The sequence below is a fragment of the Lissotriton vulgaris genome, chromosome 4_1 (genome assembly GCF_964263255.1).
Source record: "Lissotriton vulgaris chromosome 4_1, aLisVul1.2, whole genome shotgun sequence".
In the NCBI taxonomy this organism is placed as follows: Eukaryota; Metazoa; Chordata; class Amphibia; order Caudata; family Salamandridae; genus Lissotriton; species Lissotriton vulgaris.
The window spans coordinates 771,388,761-771,403,470 of NC_141691.1; the positions used below are offsets into that span (position 1 = coordinate 771,388,761).

Genomic DNA, 14,710 nt, shown 5'->3' on the forward strand with positions numbered 1-14,710 from the left:
GTGTATGAAGTATGTCACATGGTGTATTGTGGCCAACAGTGGTTGTACATCGCTAGGGTGGCTCACTGTAGGGATAGTTGAGGTGCGACCATGGTAATGGTCAGGTTAGGAGACTCCAGGGAATATTTTCGTTGAGTCCTGACCGGTCAGTTGCTAGTCGTAGGGCCCACCGTTGTTTCATGTGAAACAGTGAGTTTTTAGATATCCCAGGGTGTGCTTCTAGTACGCCCCATTCAAATGCGTCTGGTGAATGTTGCGCCTCTTTGAAATGAATAGTCATTTTGGTGTTGTTCTTTTGGCACCTAAAATTGCTTCTGTGTTCCATTATGCGGATTTTAACCGGCCTGGTGGTCGTGCCGATATATAACAAATCACACTGGCACCTCGTTATATAAATGCAGTTTGAGGTGTTGCAGTTTGTATGAGTAGCCATTTTCCAACTCACACCATTCTGAAATCTCAGTTCTTTGGTGACTTTCGTGAGGTGGCAAACAGAGCACGAACCACCCGGCCAGTGCCCTGTGACCCGGGGAAGATCCCACAGTTTTCTTTGCCATTTGCTCTGTTGTTTCTTGTGTAGATTAGCATATCCTTGATATTGTTGGTTCGTTTAAACGCAAACCTTGGTATAGGTAAGTTAAGTGATCCAGTTTTGAGGATATTCCAATGTTTGCGGATTATCTTCCTTATTTGGTTAGAGTCAGGGGTATATGTGGTGACTCACGTGATGGATGGATCAGGATCTTTTATCCTGTCTTCCAAATGGCTCTCACGGTCATTGTTCTGAGCTATTTTGCACGCAGTGTCTACAACCTGTCTAAGGTATTCCTAAATTAAGACAAACAATGGTTGTGGTGTAACAAGCATCAATGTTGTGTGGCTGTGTGTGATCTGTTGCTTTTACATTTGGTGGAGAGGTGTGTATTTTTTGAGAGTTGAGACAGGGTAGACATGGAGAGAGAACCGCTGTCTAAGTAAAAATCAATGATGGCTAATATGTCTGTATGGTTCAACATGGTTATGTTTGTATATGAAAAATACGATGAAATGATAAATATTTTTTTTAAACAGAGGATAACAAGAAAAAAAATTGTGACAAAATGAATTTGAAAAAGGTATCACAGTAGAGCCCATGAAAAAAAGGTCTGGAAATTGCAAAAATCAATCCATGTGCTTCAGAACATAAACCCATAATTATATCATGGCTGCATATTATGTCACTGCGTGACATCTAATAACACAAGAATTGAAATGCTAACTGTTGTGGTAAATGAAGATATAAAGTAGATGGTAGCCAGGTAATTGATCCAAGTATGATGTTTATTAGTTGGTTTCAATAAGATAAGTATTAGGTCCCACCAGGAGCTTGATGGATGCTGCTCAGCCCTCACTCACCAACTGACATTCTCCACACACACCAGGCACACACACATTCTATTCACTCTGACATCATGCACACCAACATTCTACGCAGACATCTCACTCATACTGGCTGAGCAACCTAAAGGAGATAAATCTAGTTACAACATATCTCCTTTTCTTCACAGAAATTAAGCAGAATTGCTTGCAACATAAAGCAATTAAAATTTTGAAAGATACACATGCAATAAAGCGGACAGTTCATATTAGAAAAGAGAAGAAGAAAAAGTAAAGCAAAGCAACAATGTAAAAGGATAAACCATAGAACATAGCACATATCCCCTTCCCTTGGGGAATTTTGAGAGAAAAAAAAATAACAACTTTTAACATCTTTTGACAACTTTTGAAAATCCTATAGTAACATCAAAACATACAGCATGAATAAACAAAAATACTAACACATTCTAACACCAGAGCTTTCTCAAAAGCTAAACGAACACATCATAAAACTTTGCTTGCTAAACAAGCCATTTAATAATTAATCTAACACGCCTTACTACCTGCGCCATTTAATAACTAATCTAACGCGCCTTACTACCTGCGCCATTTAATAATGAATTTAACGCGTCTTACTACCTGCGCCATTTAATACATAGTCTAACGCGTCTTACTACTTGCGCTTTAACAATAATACTAATGCGTCCTACTAATTGCGCTTTAATAATCAATGTCATGCGTCTTACTAATTGCGCTTTAATAATCAATGTAATGCGTCTTACTAATTGCGCTTTAATAATCAATGTAATGCATCTTACTAATTGCGCTTTAATAAACAATGTAATGCGTCTTACTATTAGCACACTTACAGTTACAAGGCCAATACTACCCCATTAATACTTAACTCTTCACCACTCCAAAAACACAAAAATAACGTCACTTATCACTAACCAACTACAATACTCTAAATTACAGAACATGGGCACTCATCACACACCAGAAAAAAATCACCACAGGGAACTCTTCCCCCACAACACACACCCACCGAAACACAAGACAAAAATTATATTGACCAGCAAAAATAATGTTAAATAAAGTCCCATGCTCCGATGAGCGGTCTCTCACCCGAGTTCTGCTCAGAGTTCTCCTCAGAAGTAGGAATCGCTGTTTAAATGGCAAAATTCGCGAGGTCTCCCAGAAAAAGAAACAGCATTCTGACAATTCTCCCTTCATTATCAGCGCTTAATTCCCATGTAGCATCCAGAATGTTAGTGCCAGCCTTTAATGAAAACGACCTTCAAGAGTTTATTTAATTCCCCTGCAATTTAGTTCCAAACGAGTTACACATTCTTCAAAGGTCCCACTGCTTTAGCCCACAAATACAACTATCCCCCGTGATGTGACACACATTGCAATGATAACCTCCCGCAAAATGGCAATAATCGCTCTTCACCAACCTTAAGAGCGTGTGGAAAAGAGTCTCGCAAGTCCCAAGAGTCATTTCCATGGTGTCGCTTGGTGTATCGGTGACGCATTCCACGCAGCGCTGGGTGGCTCTGGGCACGTCGCTGCCTTAAACGTGCAAGCGCGTCATGAAAAGAAAACTCCCTTACGTCACAAAGAACTTCACCGCGAAGGTAAGCTTCACATGTTTCTCTGATATTAAAAAAAAAACAAAGACAGTTAAAGTATCTGTGGCGCATCTTCAATCGTGATGAAAAACATTCCCAAAGTATGTGCAGATACTTTCCACAAGACTCCGCTCATTTTCTAAATACATGCGCTGCCTGTTCTTAATTTCGAAATGTTCCAGGCACACAATGTGACAGCTCAAATTGCTTTAAAAAAAGCATCCGCTGCGTGTAATTCTTTCAACACACGATGTGACAGCTCAGACTGTTTTCAAAATGCATTTGCTGCATGTAATTCTCTCTACACACGATGTGACAGCTCAGACTGTTTTCAAAATGTATGTGCTGCTCCGAAAGCACATAATATTTCTGTCTGCATTTTTTTCATCCACTGCGTGCTTTACAATTCTCATAAGTTCACCATTGGACAGAAAAGTGAAGCACATGTCTCATCGTACCTCACAGAGCTTTCCATCTCAAAGCAAGTAGAGATTACAGTACTGTAAAGCGTCTTTTGAATTAACATAACACACAGTCTGATGAACGTAGTACCAATGACTGCCTTTTCACACGCTATCTGTCACAAGAATAAGTTCATTCAGATCAACACCCTGGATTAGTAGGCTGTCCGTTGGAAAGGGACACTGGTGGGACTTACCAGGGTTGTTCTCTTGTTTATTTTTTTCTTTTAAGCAGAGATAACCTTCTTTGATTTGAAATAGCCAAATTCATGGCTTTCAGTTTCAAAAGTTGCAGTTTCTTTACTTCTTTATCGTCCTTGCACGCTGTAAGTTCTTAATACTTTTCCAAAACGTCGCCAAAATGTTGTGGGAAATGAAGATATGAAGTAGATGGTAGCCAGGTAATTGATCCAAGTATGATGTTTATTAGTTGGTTTCAATAAGATAAGAATTAGGTCCCACCAGGAGCTTGATGGATGTTGCTCAGCCCTCACTCACCAACTGACATTCTCCACACGCACCAGGCACACACACATTCTATTCACTCTGACATCACGCACACCAACATTCCACGCAGACATCTCACTCATACTGGCTGAGCAACCTAAAGGAGATAAATCTAGTTACAACACTAACCTTCTTTAATGTTTCTTTAGGTTAGCAGATATGGGACACACGATTACTGGAGTGGACATTAGTGAAATTGGACTAAAAGACTTCTTCACTGAACAAAATGTTCCATATGTTGAAGAAGATGTTCCTGAAATACCGGGGGCCAAATTGTTTAAGGTTTGATTTGTACATTAAAATTATATCTAACTTCACTTTCCTTATAACCCTTTCTTCAATGAACTCTTGCAAACCCAAGAGGGGAAACATCCCCTCTTTGGTTTGCAAGTGTTCATTGAAGAAAGAACACATTTTGCACCAGAAGGCCTCCTTTAAAGGCTGATTTTCATTACAGTTTTCTTTCTCTTATTCTACTATTCCCAAGTAGTGGTATTCTGACGATACCATCTGTGATGGCAAATGGAAACTGATTCTCAAAGCACTTTAAAATGAGAGGAGGATGCAGCCATTAACACCCCCTTCCACAACATCATGTTCGAGGCATGTGGGCTGCTGAATTCATATCTGTGCATAGATCGCCGCCTAGTGCTGGGTCCGGATGATTGCACATTGTTGTCCTGGAAGAGTCTTCGAAGTATCACGAGATAGGTGGCTCCTCCCCTGGACTACAGTGCGCATGGGCATCGACTCCATCCCCAAATTGTTTTTTTCCGCCATTGGGTTTGGATGTGTTCGGTTCCCTCCTGTCGGAATCGATAGTTCTTAACTTCACTTTGCTTGAGACCAAAAGGTCTTTAGGACTTGCGTCGGTATTGTCTTTCGTTCGGGTTCGTAACTTCTCGGCTCCAAACCGACATTGTTCTTCCGCGTGCTTTCGGCGCGGAGGGGCCTAGTCGACGCTCCAGACTCTTCATTCATCATGGAACGAAGTCCTTTCAAACGATGCCCGGTGTGTGCCTCAAAGTACCCACATATAGATGTACACCCGGTGTGTAACAAGTGCTTGTCACCGGACCACGACGAGGCCAAGTGTATGGCCTGTTCCAGGTTCCGGTCCAAGAAAACGCTCAAGCTCCGTCGAGCTGCGCGCCTGGAGGCCCAGCAATCTGCCCCACCGCCTACGGACATCTTCGATGCTGGGGATGTCGAGGACGACGATATCCAGGAGATCACGGAATCTAACCCCGCGTCGGAGGTCGAGGACGACTACGACGCAGAGGCCGAGGATTTCGATGAAGTCGTCGAGGAGGTAGGGGACGACGACGGGGCCCTTGCCACCGTAGAGGATAGCTCGGACGAGGAACTTCCTCAGACTGACTCCGGGGCCATCCAAATTCATGAGGCCCAGGTCGAGGGATCGCCTTCGGGCCTTACCCGAGACCTTGATGTACGTTCCACGGCTCCGCCTTCCGGCCCGGCCACGGACATTAATACAGAATCACTCCCGGTGCCTCCAAAACCGAAAGTGAAACCTGCGGTCTCGACGCCAGAAATATCGAAACCGAAAGTGCGGATCGCACTGGTCGGGTCGAAGACTTCGGAGGCCTCGGCGCAGAAGAAATCGAAGATGGCCGTCGAGCCGAAGAGCCATGCCAAAATGGCCGACCCAAAGGCTGCTACATCGAAGCCGAAGGTTAAGGGGTCCGACGCAGCCGCATTGGCGCCGAAGACAGTCGACGCCGGCAAGGGTCGACTCGAAGGCAAGAAAACGGTCGACGACCCCAAAAGGTCCACTCTCGACCCGAAGAAGCGGCAGGACGACCCGAAGTCCCTCTCTGCCTGGCCGAGTGCGTCGACTCCGAAGGGTGCATCGTCAGCCTCCGCTCCAAAGCCAGCCGCTAAAGACTCTGTCGAACCGGCGCGTCCATACGCCTCATTCACTAAAAAGGTTACGGAGTCCCTACAACGAATCAGGGAAGGGGCCGCAGCTGTCAAGCCGAAGGACCCTGTGCCGCCCAAGCCTCTGGAGAGGCGCCTACGCCGATCCTTTTCACCTTGCCGCCTAAGACGCGCCGAAGGCTTTCGCGGCTAAACCAAGGGTTGGCGTGCCCGAGAAGGTGTCTTCGACGCCGAAACAGTCGTTGGTGGTGCCCGGCCCACGGCAACGACCACTTGCAGAGGAGGAGCGTCAGGAGCATTTCATCGACGCCAACACGGGCAGACTTTCCCTCCTGAAGAGAAAAATCACCCCTGAACCTCAATTGGAGTCATACAAGATTCCACTCAAAAGGAAGATGGACTCTGCTGGTACTCCTGCATTAATAGAGCCCATTTTGCCACAGGCTCACGAACTCTCGCCCACTCATTCCAATGTTGAGGCAGGTGAAGGCGACGAAGAGGATGAGTACAGCTATCCCATCTACACAGACCCAGAGGATGTGACTGAACCATGGTCTGCTGGTGGCGATCCTGGAGACCCGCATTCTGGACAGGAGCCTCAGCTTTTCTCAGCCAAAACTTCCCCCACTGAGGACTCTGTGGCCTTCAATGCCCTCATTGAGAGGGCAGAAAATTACAAAAAACAATTTGATGGACAGAATGTAGATCAATGTCTTACATTCACCCCAGTACAAGGATCTGGGCCTAAATCCATCGTTTTTTGCACTCCACACCACCCTGGGTCAGATAATGGCTTTATGCAAATCAGCTCTGACCCTGTGCCCCATGGGAACAGTCCAGTCCGAACTACAACAGCCATATCTTTCCCAGACCGGAATCAAGCATCCGAGGACCGGACCGGTTTCTGATTTGCATAAAGCCATTATCTAACCCAGGGTGGTGTGGAGTGCAAAAAACGATGGATTTAGGCCCAGATCCTTGTACTGGGGTGAATGTAAGACATTGATCTACATTCTGTCCATCAAATTGTTTTTTGTAATTTTCTCATTGAGAGGGCAGCAACCAATCACAACGTCCAGCTCCATGCTGACCCAGTGGACGTCGACTTCCTCTTTGACACCTTTTCGGTCTCTGAAAAGACTGTAAAGACTCTGCCAATGCTGAAGGGTGTTTTGAAGCACGCAGCTGAGGTGTTCAAAGAGCCCACCCGGGCAAGGGTCATCAACCCGAGAATCGACAAGAAGTACAGGGCGGCGCCCACTGATCCAACTTATATCAAGGGACAGTTGCCTCTGGATTCCCTGTTTGTCTCCAATGCCCGCAAAAGAGCCAACTCACAGACTACGGGTGATGCTCCTCCCCCAGACAAGGAATCAAAAGTCTTTGAGGCTTCAGGGAAAAGGGTGGCAGCGCAGGCAGCCAATATGTGGCGCATATCCAACACGCAGGCGCTACTGGCGCGTTATGACAGGGCACACTATGATACTCTAGAGACCCTTTTACAGCATTTGCCAGATCAATATAAGGAAGCAGCGGAAATGTTGATACAGGAGGGGAAGCTTATCTCCAATGCTTCCATAAAGTGCGCACTAGACGTGGCTGACACCGCCGCACGCGCTATTAACACTAGCGTTATGCTTCGTAGACATGCATGGCTAAGGATATCTGGGTTCAAGCCGGACATTCAAACTACCATCTTGAACCAAACGGTCAACCCAGATCACCTGTTTGGCCCTGAGGTTGATACCACCCTTGAAAAGATGAAGAAGGACACCGACACCGCAAAATCTATGGGTGCCTTGCAATCCCAGCAGTTTCGGAGTGGGTATTTCGTCGCTCCAATACTAGGGGCACCTCAAGGGGTCAACTCTCGCAGTCAGCGCAGTTCTACAAAAGCAACACCCAAACTTCTTATACCAACAAGGGTCGAGGTGGTTACCGCGGCAACAACACCAAGGGCAGAGGACGTGGCAACAACAGCTCCAGGTCCTCCACCGCCAACAAACAGTGACGCCTTGTCACTGCCCCCCGACCACGCCACACCGGTCGGGGGGAGACTCCAGCAGTTCCTGCCCGTGTGGAAGTCCATCACCACGGACAGGTGGGTCAGGACACTTGTCCAATTCGGTTATTGTCTGGAGCTCACATCCACTCCACCCAACATACCCCCAAGGCACCGTCCTATGTCCGACGAGGACTTGCACTTATTGCAGCAGGAGGTCACAGTCATGCTGCAAAAAGGGGCAATAGAGCTCGTGCCCTTGCAGGAAAGGGGCACAGGAGTTTACTCCCTGTACTTTCTTATTCCGAAGAAGGACGGATCCCTCAGACCCATCCTGGATCTCAGGCCCCTCAACTTTTACATCCTATCAAAGCATTTCCACATGCTCACACTGCAGCAGGTTCTCCCACTGCTTCAACAGGGGGACTTCCTGGCAACTCTGGACCTGAAGGATGCGTACTTCCACATTCCACTACATCCTTCACACAGAAAATACCTCAGGTTCACCATACAAGACCAGTACTACCAGTTCAAGGTTTTGCCTTTTGGGGTCACCACGGCACCCAGGGTTTTCACAAAGTGCCTGGCGACGGTGGCGGCACATCTCAGACGTCAAAACATTCACGTCTACCCCTATCTGGACGACTGGCTCATTCAGGCGAAGTCGGCCCAGCAGTGTGCATACCACGTGTCCCACACCATTCACCTTCTGCACGATCTGGGTTTCTCACTGAATTATCCAAAATCCCATCTCCAGCCCGCCCACATACGGCAGTATCTGGGTGCGACTATAAATACTCTGGCGGCCACAGCACAGCCGAATTCAGTGAGAGTCAACAGCATTCAGTCGCTGATCCAAAGATTCAGACCTCAACACTCGCTTCCAGCGAGAGTGTTCATGCAGTTGATAGGCATGATGGCCTCCTGCATCTCCATTGTCCCGCACGCGAGACTACATATGTGTCCGCTTCAGGAGTGCTTGGCACGTCAGTGGACTCAGGCTCACAACCAGTTGAAAGACCTAGTGTTGGTGAGCGGTCGGGCGTACAACTCTCTGCATTGGTGGAATCCACGAAACCTTTGCAAGGGCCGACCGTTTCAGGAGCCTGTGCCACAGATTATCCTGACAACGGACGCTTCTCTCCAAGGATGGGGAGCGCATGTACTCCAATACACTGTGCAGGGACTATGGACGCAGCAACAGGGGAAGATGCACATCAATGTTCTGGAACTGATGGCAATCTTCATGGCACTAAAGGCCTTCAAGGTACATCTATGCAACAAGGTCGTGTTGATCCGGACGGACAACATGACGGCGATGTACTACATTCAGAAGCAGGGAGGCACACACTCTCCGCAGCTGTCTCATCTGGCTCAGAGCATGTGGAAGTGGGCCATTCAGAGGAACATCTTCCTCATGGCGGAGCATCTCCCAGGCAAAGACAATCAGATGGCGGACCTGCTCAGCAGGCACAGCCACCAAATGCACGAGTGGGAGATACATCCATCAGTACTCCAGCCGTACTTCCAAAGGTGGGGTCATCCAGAGATCGACCTGTTCGCCACTCAGGAGAACGCAAAATGCCAAAGCTTCGCCGCCAGATTCCCACACCCACTGTCGCAGGGCAATGCGATATGGATGAACTGGTAAGGCAAATTTGCGTACGCTTTTCCCCCAGCACCACTGATACCGCTGGTGGCACGCAAACTCAGGCAACACTCGATGACTCTCATCCTGGTTGCTCCAACATGGGCTCGTCAACCATGGTACACCACGTTTCTGGAATTGTCTGTGGTACCACATCAGAGGCTACGTCTCACCCCCAGCCTTCTGACGCAGAGCCATGGCGACATTCAGCACCCAGATCCGCAACAGCTCAACCTGGCGATCTGGCTCCTGAAGTCCTAGAGTTTGGCTACCTAAACTTACCTCCCAATTGCATGGACATCATTCGGGAGGCAAGGAAGCCAACTACTAGAGCCTGCTACGCGGCAAAATGGAAGCGGTTTGCCATTTATTGTGCAAACCACAACATTAACCCGCTTGATGCTTCCATTCAAGACATCATCTGTTACCTGTTCCATCTGTACAAGTGTAATCTGGAATATACTTCCATTCGCATTCATCTGTCTGCAATGGCCGCGTATCTCCAAAATAGACAACACCTTTCGCTCTTCAAGGTGCCTGCCATCAAAGCTTTTTTGGAAGGTCTCAAACGAGTCATTCCGCCACGGACTCCACCAGCTCCTGAGTGGAACCTCAATGTGGTTCTTACCAGACTGATGGGTCCTCCCTTTGAACCACTGCATTCCTGCGAGATTCAGTTCTTAACGTGAAAAGTGGCTTTCCTCGGAGCAATTACATCGCTACGGCGGGTCAGTGAATTGCAAGCCCTCACAATCCAAGAGCCTTTTATCCAAATTCATTCCAACAGGGTGGTGCTGCGCACTAACCCTAAATTCCTGCCCAAGGTTGTGTCTCAGTTCCACATCAACCAAACAATCGAATTGCCTGTTTTCTTTCAAAATCCTGAGTCACTGACGGAGCGGATGCTCCACACCCTTGACGTTAGGCGGGCCCTAAGGTATTACATTGATAGGACCAAGGATTTTAGAAAGACTAAACAACTCTTTGTCGCCTTTGCGCCACACCACAAAGGTAACCCTATTTCCAAGGCTGGTATTGCTAGGTGGATCGTTAAATGTATCCAGATCTGCTATGCAAAAGCAAAACGCACTCTTACCATTCCGCCAAGAGCCCACTCCACCAGAAAGTTGGGGGCCTATATGGTTTTCCTTGGAAACATTCCCTTAGAGGACATATGTAGAGCAGCAACATGGTCTACCACACACACATTTACTAAACATTACTGTGTTGATGTGCACTCCAAACAGCAGGCAGCTGTAGGGCAGGCTGTTCTCAAGACACTTTTCCAAACTGCTGCAGCTGGCACGGGCGGCCGCCGTTAATGGAGGGACTGCTATGTATTCTATGCACAGATATGAATTTAGCAGCCCACATGCCTCGAACTGAATATGCTACTTACTAGTATGCATCTGTTCTTGGCATGTAGGGCTGCTGACATTCATATTGCCCGCCCTCCTCCCCGGCGCCTGTAGCAGCTGCAGTATTCACATATATACTCATAGCATGGTCATCATTCACTAAGTTTCACTCCATCTTGGCCACAATGGCTAAAAACAATCTGGGGATGGAGTCGATGCCCATGCGCACTGTAGTCCAGGGGAGGAGCCACCTATCTCGTGATACTTCGAAGACTCTTCCAGGACAACAATGTGCAATCATCCGGACCCAACACTAGGCGGCGATCTATGCACAGATATGAATGTCAGCAGCCCTACATGCCAAGAACAGATGCATACTAGTAAGTAGCATATTCAATCTGCCCTATAAACATAAATGCAGTACAATGCATGCATTCAAATACTTGTGTGTGACTTCATTTTCCAAGGTAAAGTATCAACATTAGTAGAGAAAATCTATGATTGTGTCATGTCTGGTGGTAGACTTTGTATACTTCTGCCATTTAATGTTGGGCTCAGACATTTGCAAGTTGTCTTTCTTATAAGGAGGGTCTCACCTCACTTGGTGGACACTGCGCATGGCCACTGACTTCATGTTAGATTGTTCTGCTCCCCGGGTTCGGATTTGTTCCGAGAGGGCATGAGTCTCGCATGTGCTGAACATGTTTCTACAGTCTCAACAATTCCCTTTTGATCCTGGTGCGTTGGATAGGACTAGTCACCATTCCTTCTGACACATCAATACCTCCAGAGACCCTGAAACCTGTTGTTCAACTCTTGGGGCAACTGGGTCCCCTTGTCAACTCACCGCACCGTTTAGGGGCCACGTGTCATTTCCAATCCTCCAATTTTAGAGAATGCTAATCCCATATTGGTGATGGTATGGACTCTGTAATTCGATATGTACATGTTGGCGGACAATCACAATGTGTGCACACATGCTTGTCTTCCAACCACCACTAAGCCTCATATGTGTTGTGCCACGCCTTCCAATACCCAAAGACCCTATTGCACCAAAGGGGGCTTTAGGCACACCACAATATGTACCAACAAGTGAAGCCCCAAACATCTTTCTTTGGGTATCACCACGGTTGATTACGAAGTGCCTCGCAGTGGTCGCTGCGCCTCTGCGAAGGGAGAGAATTCATGACTTCCCCGAACTTTAATGATTGTCTGATCAAGAGGAGCAACAGGCTGCAGTATTTAGACAACACACAAACGCATAAACGTCATTTTACGGTCTGGACCGTGATGCACATTCTAGGAATGATGGGCTTCTGCATCACCTTTGTATCTCAGACTAGGCTACCTATGTTTCCTCTGAAGGAGTGCCTCGTAGTTCAGTGGTGCAAGCAGAGGATAACTTGGAAGTTGCCCCAGTATTGAAAGTTTCATAGATTCCCATGCTTTGTATCATTCCCCGTTGTCAGCCTGGGAGCCTCGGTAAATAGAAAATACCATAGCAGTATGTACAAAAGAGAAAGTAAGGCCTAGGCCTCATCTCATTTTGTAGCCTATCTACCTCTTTTTGTAAAAGAGACCAACATTTTACAACAGCCAATCAGATTAGCCTAACCCCATTGAACCCTCCTGAGAGAGCCTCAGATTTTCTATCGAATGTTGTGTTAAGGGAGTCTCTCTTCAGGATGTCAATCAATCAATCAGTCATAGCATTTGTAAAGTGCACTACATACCCGCAAGTGTCTCAAGGCGCGGGGGGGTGCTGCTACTGTTTGAAGAGCCAGGTCTTGAGGAGTCTTCTGAAGGTTAGAAGGTCTTCGGTCTGCCGTAGGCGGATGGGGAGGGTGTTCACGTCTTGGCGGCGAGGTGGGAGAATGATCTGCCGCTGCCTGTCATTCTTCTGATGCGGGGGACGGTGGCGAGGGCGTGGTCGGCGGAGCGAAGCTGGCTGGCGGTTGTGTAGAGGCTAAGTCATCTGTTGAGGCACGCTGGTCCGGTGTTGTGGAGTGCCTTGTGTGCGTGGGTGAGGAGCTTGAAGGTAATCCTCTTGTTGATGGGGAGCCAGTGCAGGTCTTTCAGGTGGGGTGTGATGTGGCTGCGGCGGGAGATGTCGAGGATCAGGCGTGCTGAGGCGTTCTGGATGCGTTGGAGTCGTTTCAGGAGTTTGGCCGGGGCTCCTGCGTAGAGTGGGTTGCCGTAGTCCAGTCGGCTGCTGACGAGGGCCTGGGTGACCGTCCTTCTAGTTTCGGTGGGGATCCACTTGAAGATCCTGCGAAGCATGCGGAGGGTGTTGAGGCAGGAGGAGGAGACGGCGTTCACCTGCTTTGTCATGGAGAGTGTGGAGTCGAGGATGACTCCTAGGTTTCGTGCATGGTTGGTGGGTGTAGGGGGTGCTCCTAGTGGCGTTGGCCACCAGGAGTCGTCCCAGGCCGAGGGGGTGGAGCCGAGGATGAGGACCTCCGTCTTGTCCGAGTTCAGCTTCAGTCGGCTGTTCCTCATCCAGTCGGCGATGGCCTTCATTCCTTCGTGGAGATTGGTTTTGGCGGTTTGGGGGACCTTGGTGAGCGAGAGTATCAGCTGGGTGTCATCGGCGGAGATGATGTTTAGGTCGGGCGACGTGGGCGAGTGGTGCCATGTAGACGTTAAACAACGTTGGGCTGAGAGATGAGCCTTGGGGTACGCCGCAGATGATCTCGGTGGCTTCAGAGCGGAAGGTGGGGGAGGCAGACGCTCTGGGTTCTCCCGGAGAGGAAGGAGGTGGTCCAGTCCAGGGCCTTCTCTTGGATTCCTGCATTGTGGATGCGTGCTCCTAGTGTGCGGTGGCAGACTGTGTCGAAAGCGGCTGACAGGTCCAGGAGGATGAGGGCCGCGGTATCTCCGTTGTCGAGCATGTTCCTGATGTCGTCGGTGGCAGCGATGAGGGCAGTTTCGGTGATGTGGTTGCTGCGGAACCCTGACTGGGATGGGTCCAGAATGTTGTTCTCTTCGAGGAAGCTGGTCAGTTGTACGTTGACAGCCTTTTCGATGACCTTCGCCGGGAACAAGAGCAGGGAGATGGGTCGGTAGTTCTTGAGGTCCTTGGAATGTCTGAAAAGAAAGCTTTATTCAAAGCTTGTGCTACTTGCTCAAAGAAGAGGCTGTATGTCTAAGATAAGCATAAAGATTGCATTTATTGCTTATATCCAGATCACAAAGCCACTGAGTGTAAGATCTGCAGGACCTTCTCGACCCAAACTCTGAGAGACCGAGAAGTAAGACTTCTGACTTGGCTACAGAAGATGAAGTCTCGGAAGGAGTTTCTGTCTAGTGACAGTGAAGACTCTTCCTCAGCTACATCTTCGAGGAGGTCTACAATAAGGGGTAGGTCTTCCCCTTCTACTTCAGCCGAACCTCCTGCTAAAGGCTCTCAAAAGACCTCTGAAAGGTCTAAAAGGCTTAGTCCCACAAAATCTTACCACCCAAAGGAGAAAGAGGGACATCTTCCTGAGGCTTCATCTGGAAAAAAGGCAAGTCAAGGCCTTTCTGTTGCCTCTTCGCCATCAGAAAAGGAGAAAATCTTCAAGAAACCTTCGAGTACGCCTCAGGAAGCGAAAGGAGAGAAGAAAATTTGTCCGTCGACGACAATCTCCTCAGGTACGTCGACGTCAAAAACTCAAGTGGTTTCAATTTCTGCTCCGTTGACGGGCCCGTCGTCGAGAGCTTCGTCAACAATGACTACGCAACGTTACATCCTACGTCGACAAGACTAACAACCTTGACGTCGACGTTGATGTCGCCGGCGATAGTGTCGACGAGGACGACTCCGCCGTCGACGACGCTTCCAACGATGACGATTTCCTCGTCGA

The 14,710-nt window shown here is 48.2% G+C and overlaps 1 protein-coding gene across 1 annotated transcript in view; it reads left to right on the forward strand.

The window, feature by feature from the left end:
• Window positions 1–14,710, forward strand: part of LOC147722574 (putative thiopurine S-methyltransferase) — a 305,879-nt gene that overhangs the window by 184,806 nt on the left and 106,363 nt on the right. The window contains exon 4 of the mRNA XM_086965108.1: window positions 4,105–4,237. Coding sequence (XP_086821234.1) covers window positions 4,105–4,237 — 133 coding nt within the window. The remainder of the gene's footprint in view (window positions 1–4,104; window positions 4,238–14,710) is intronic.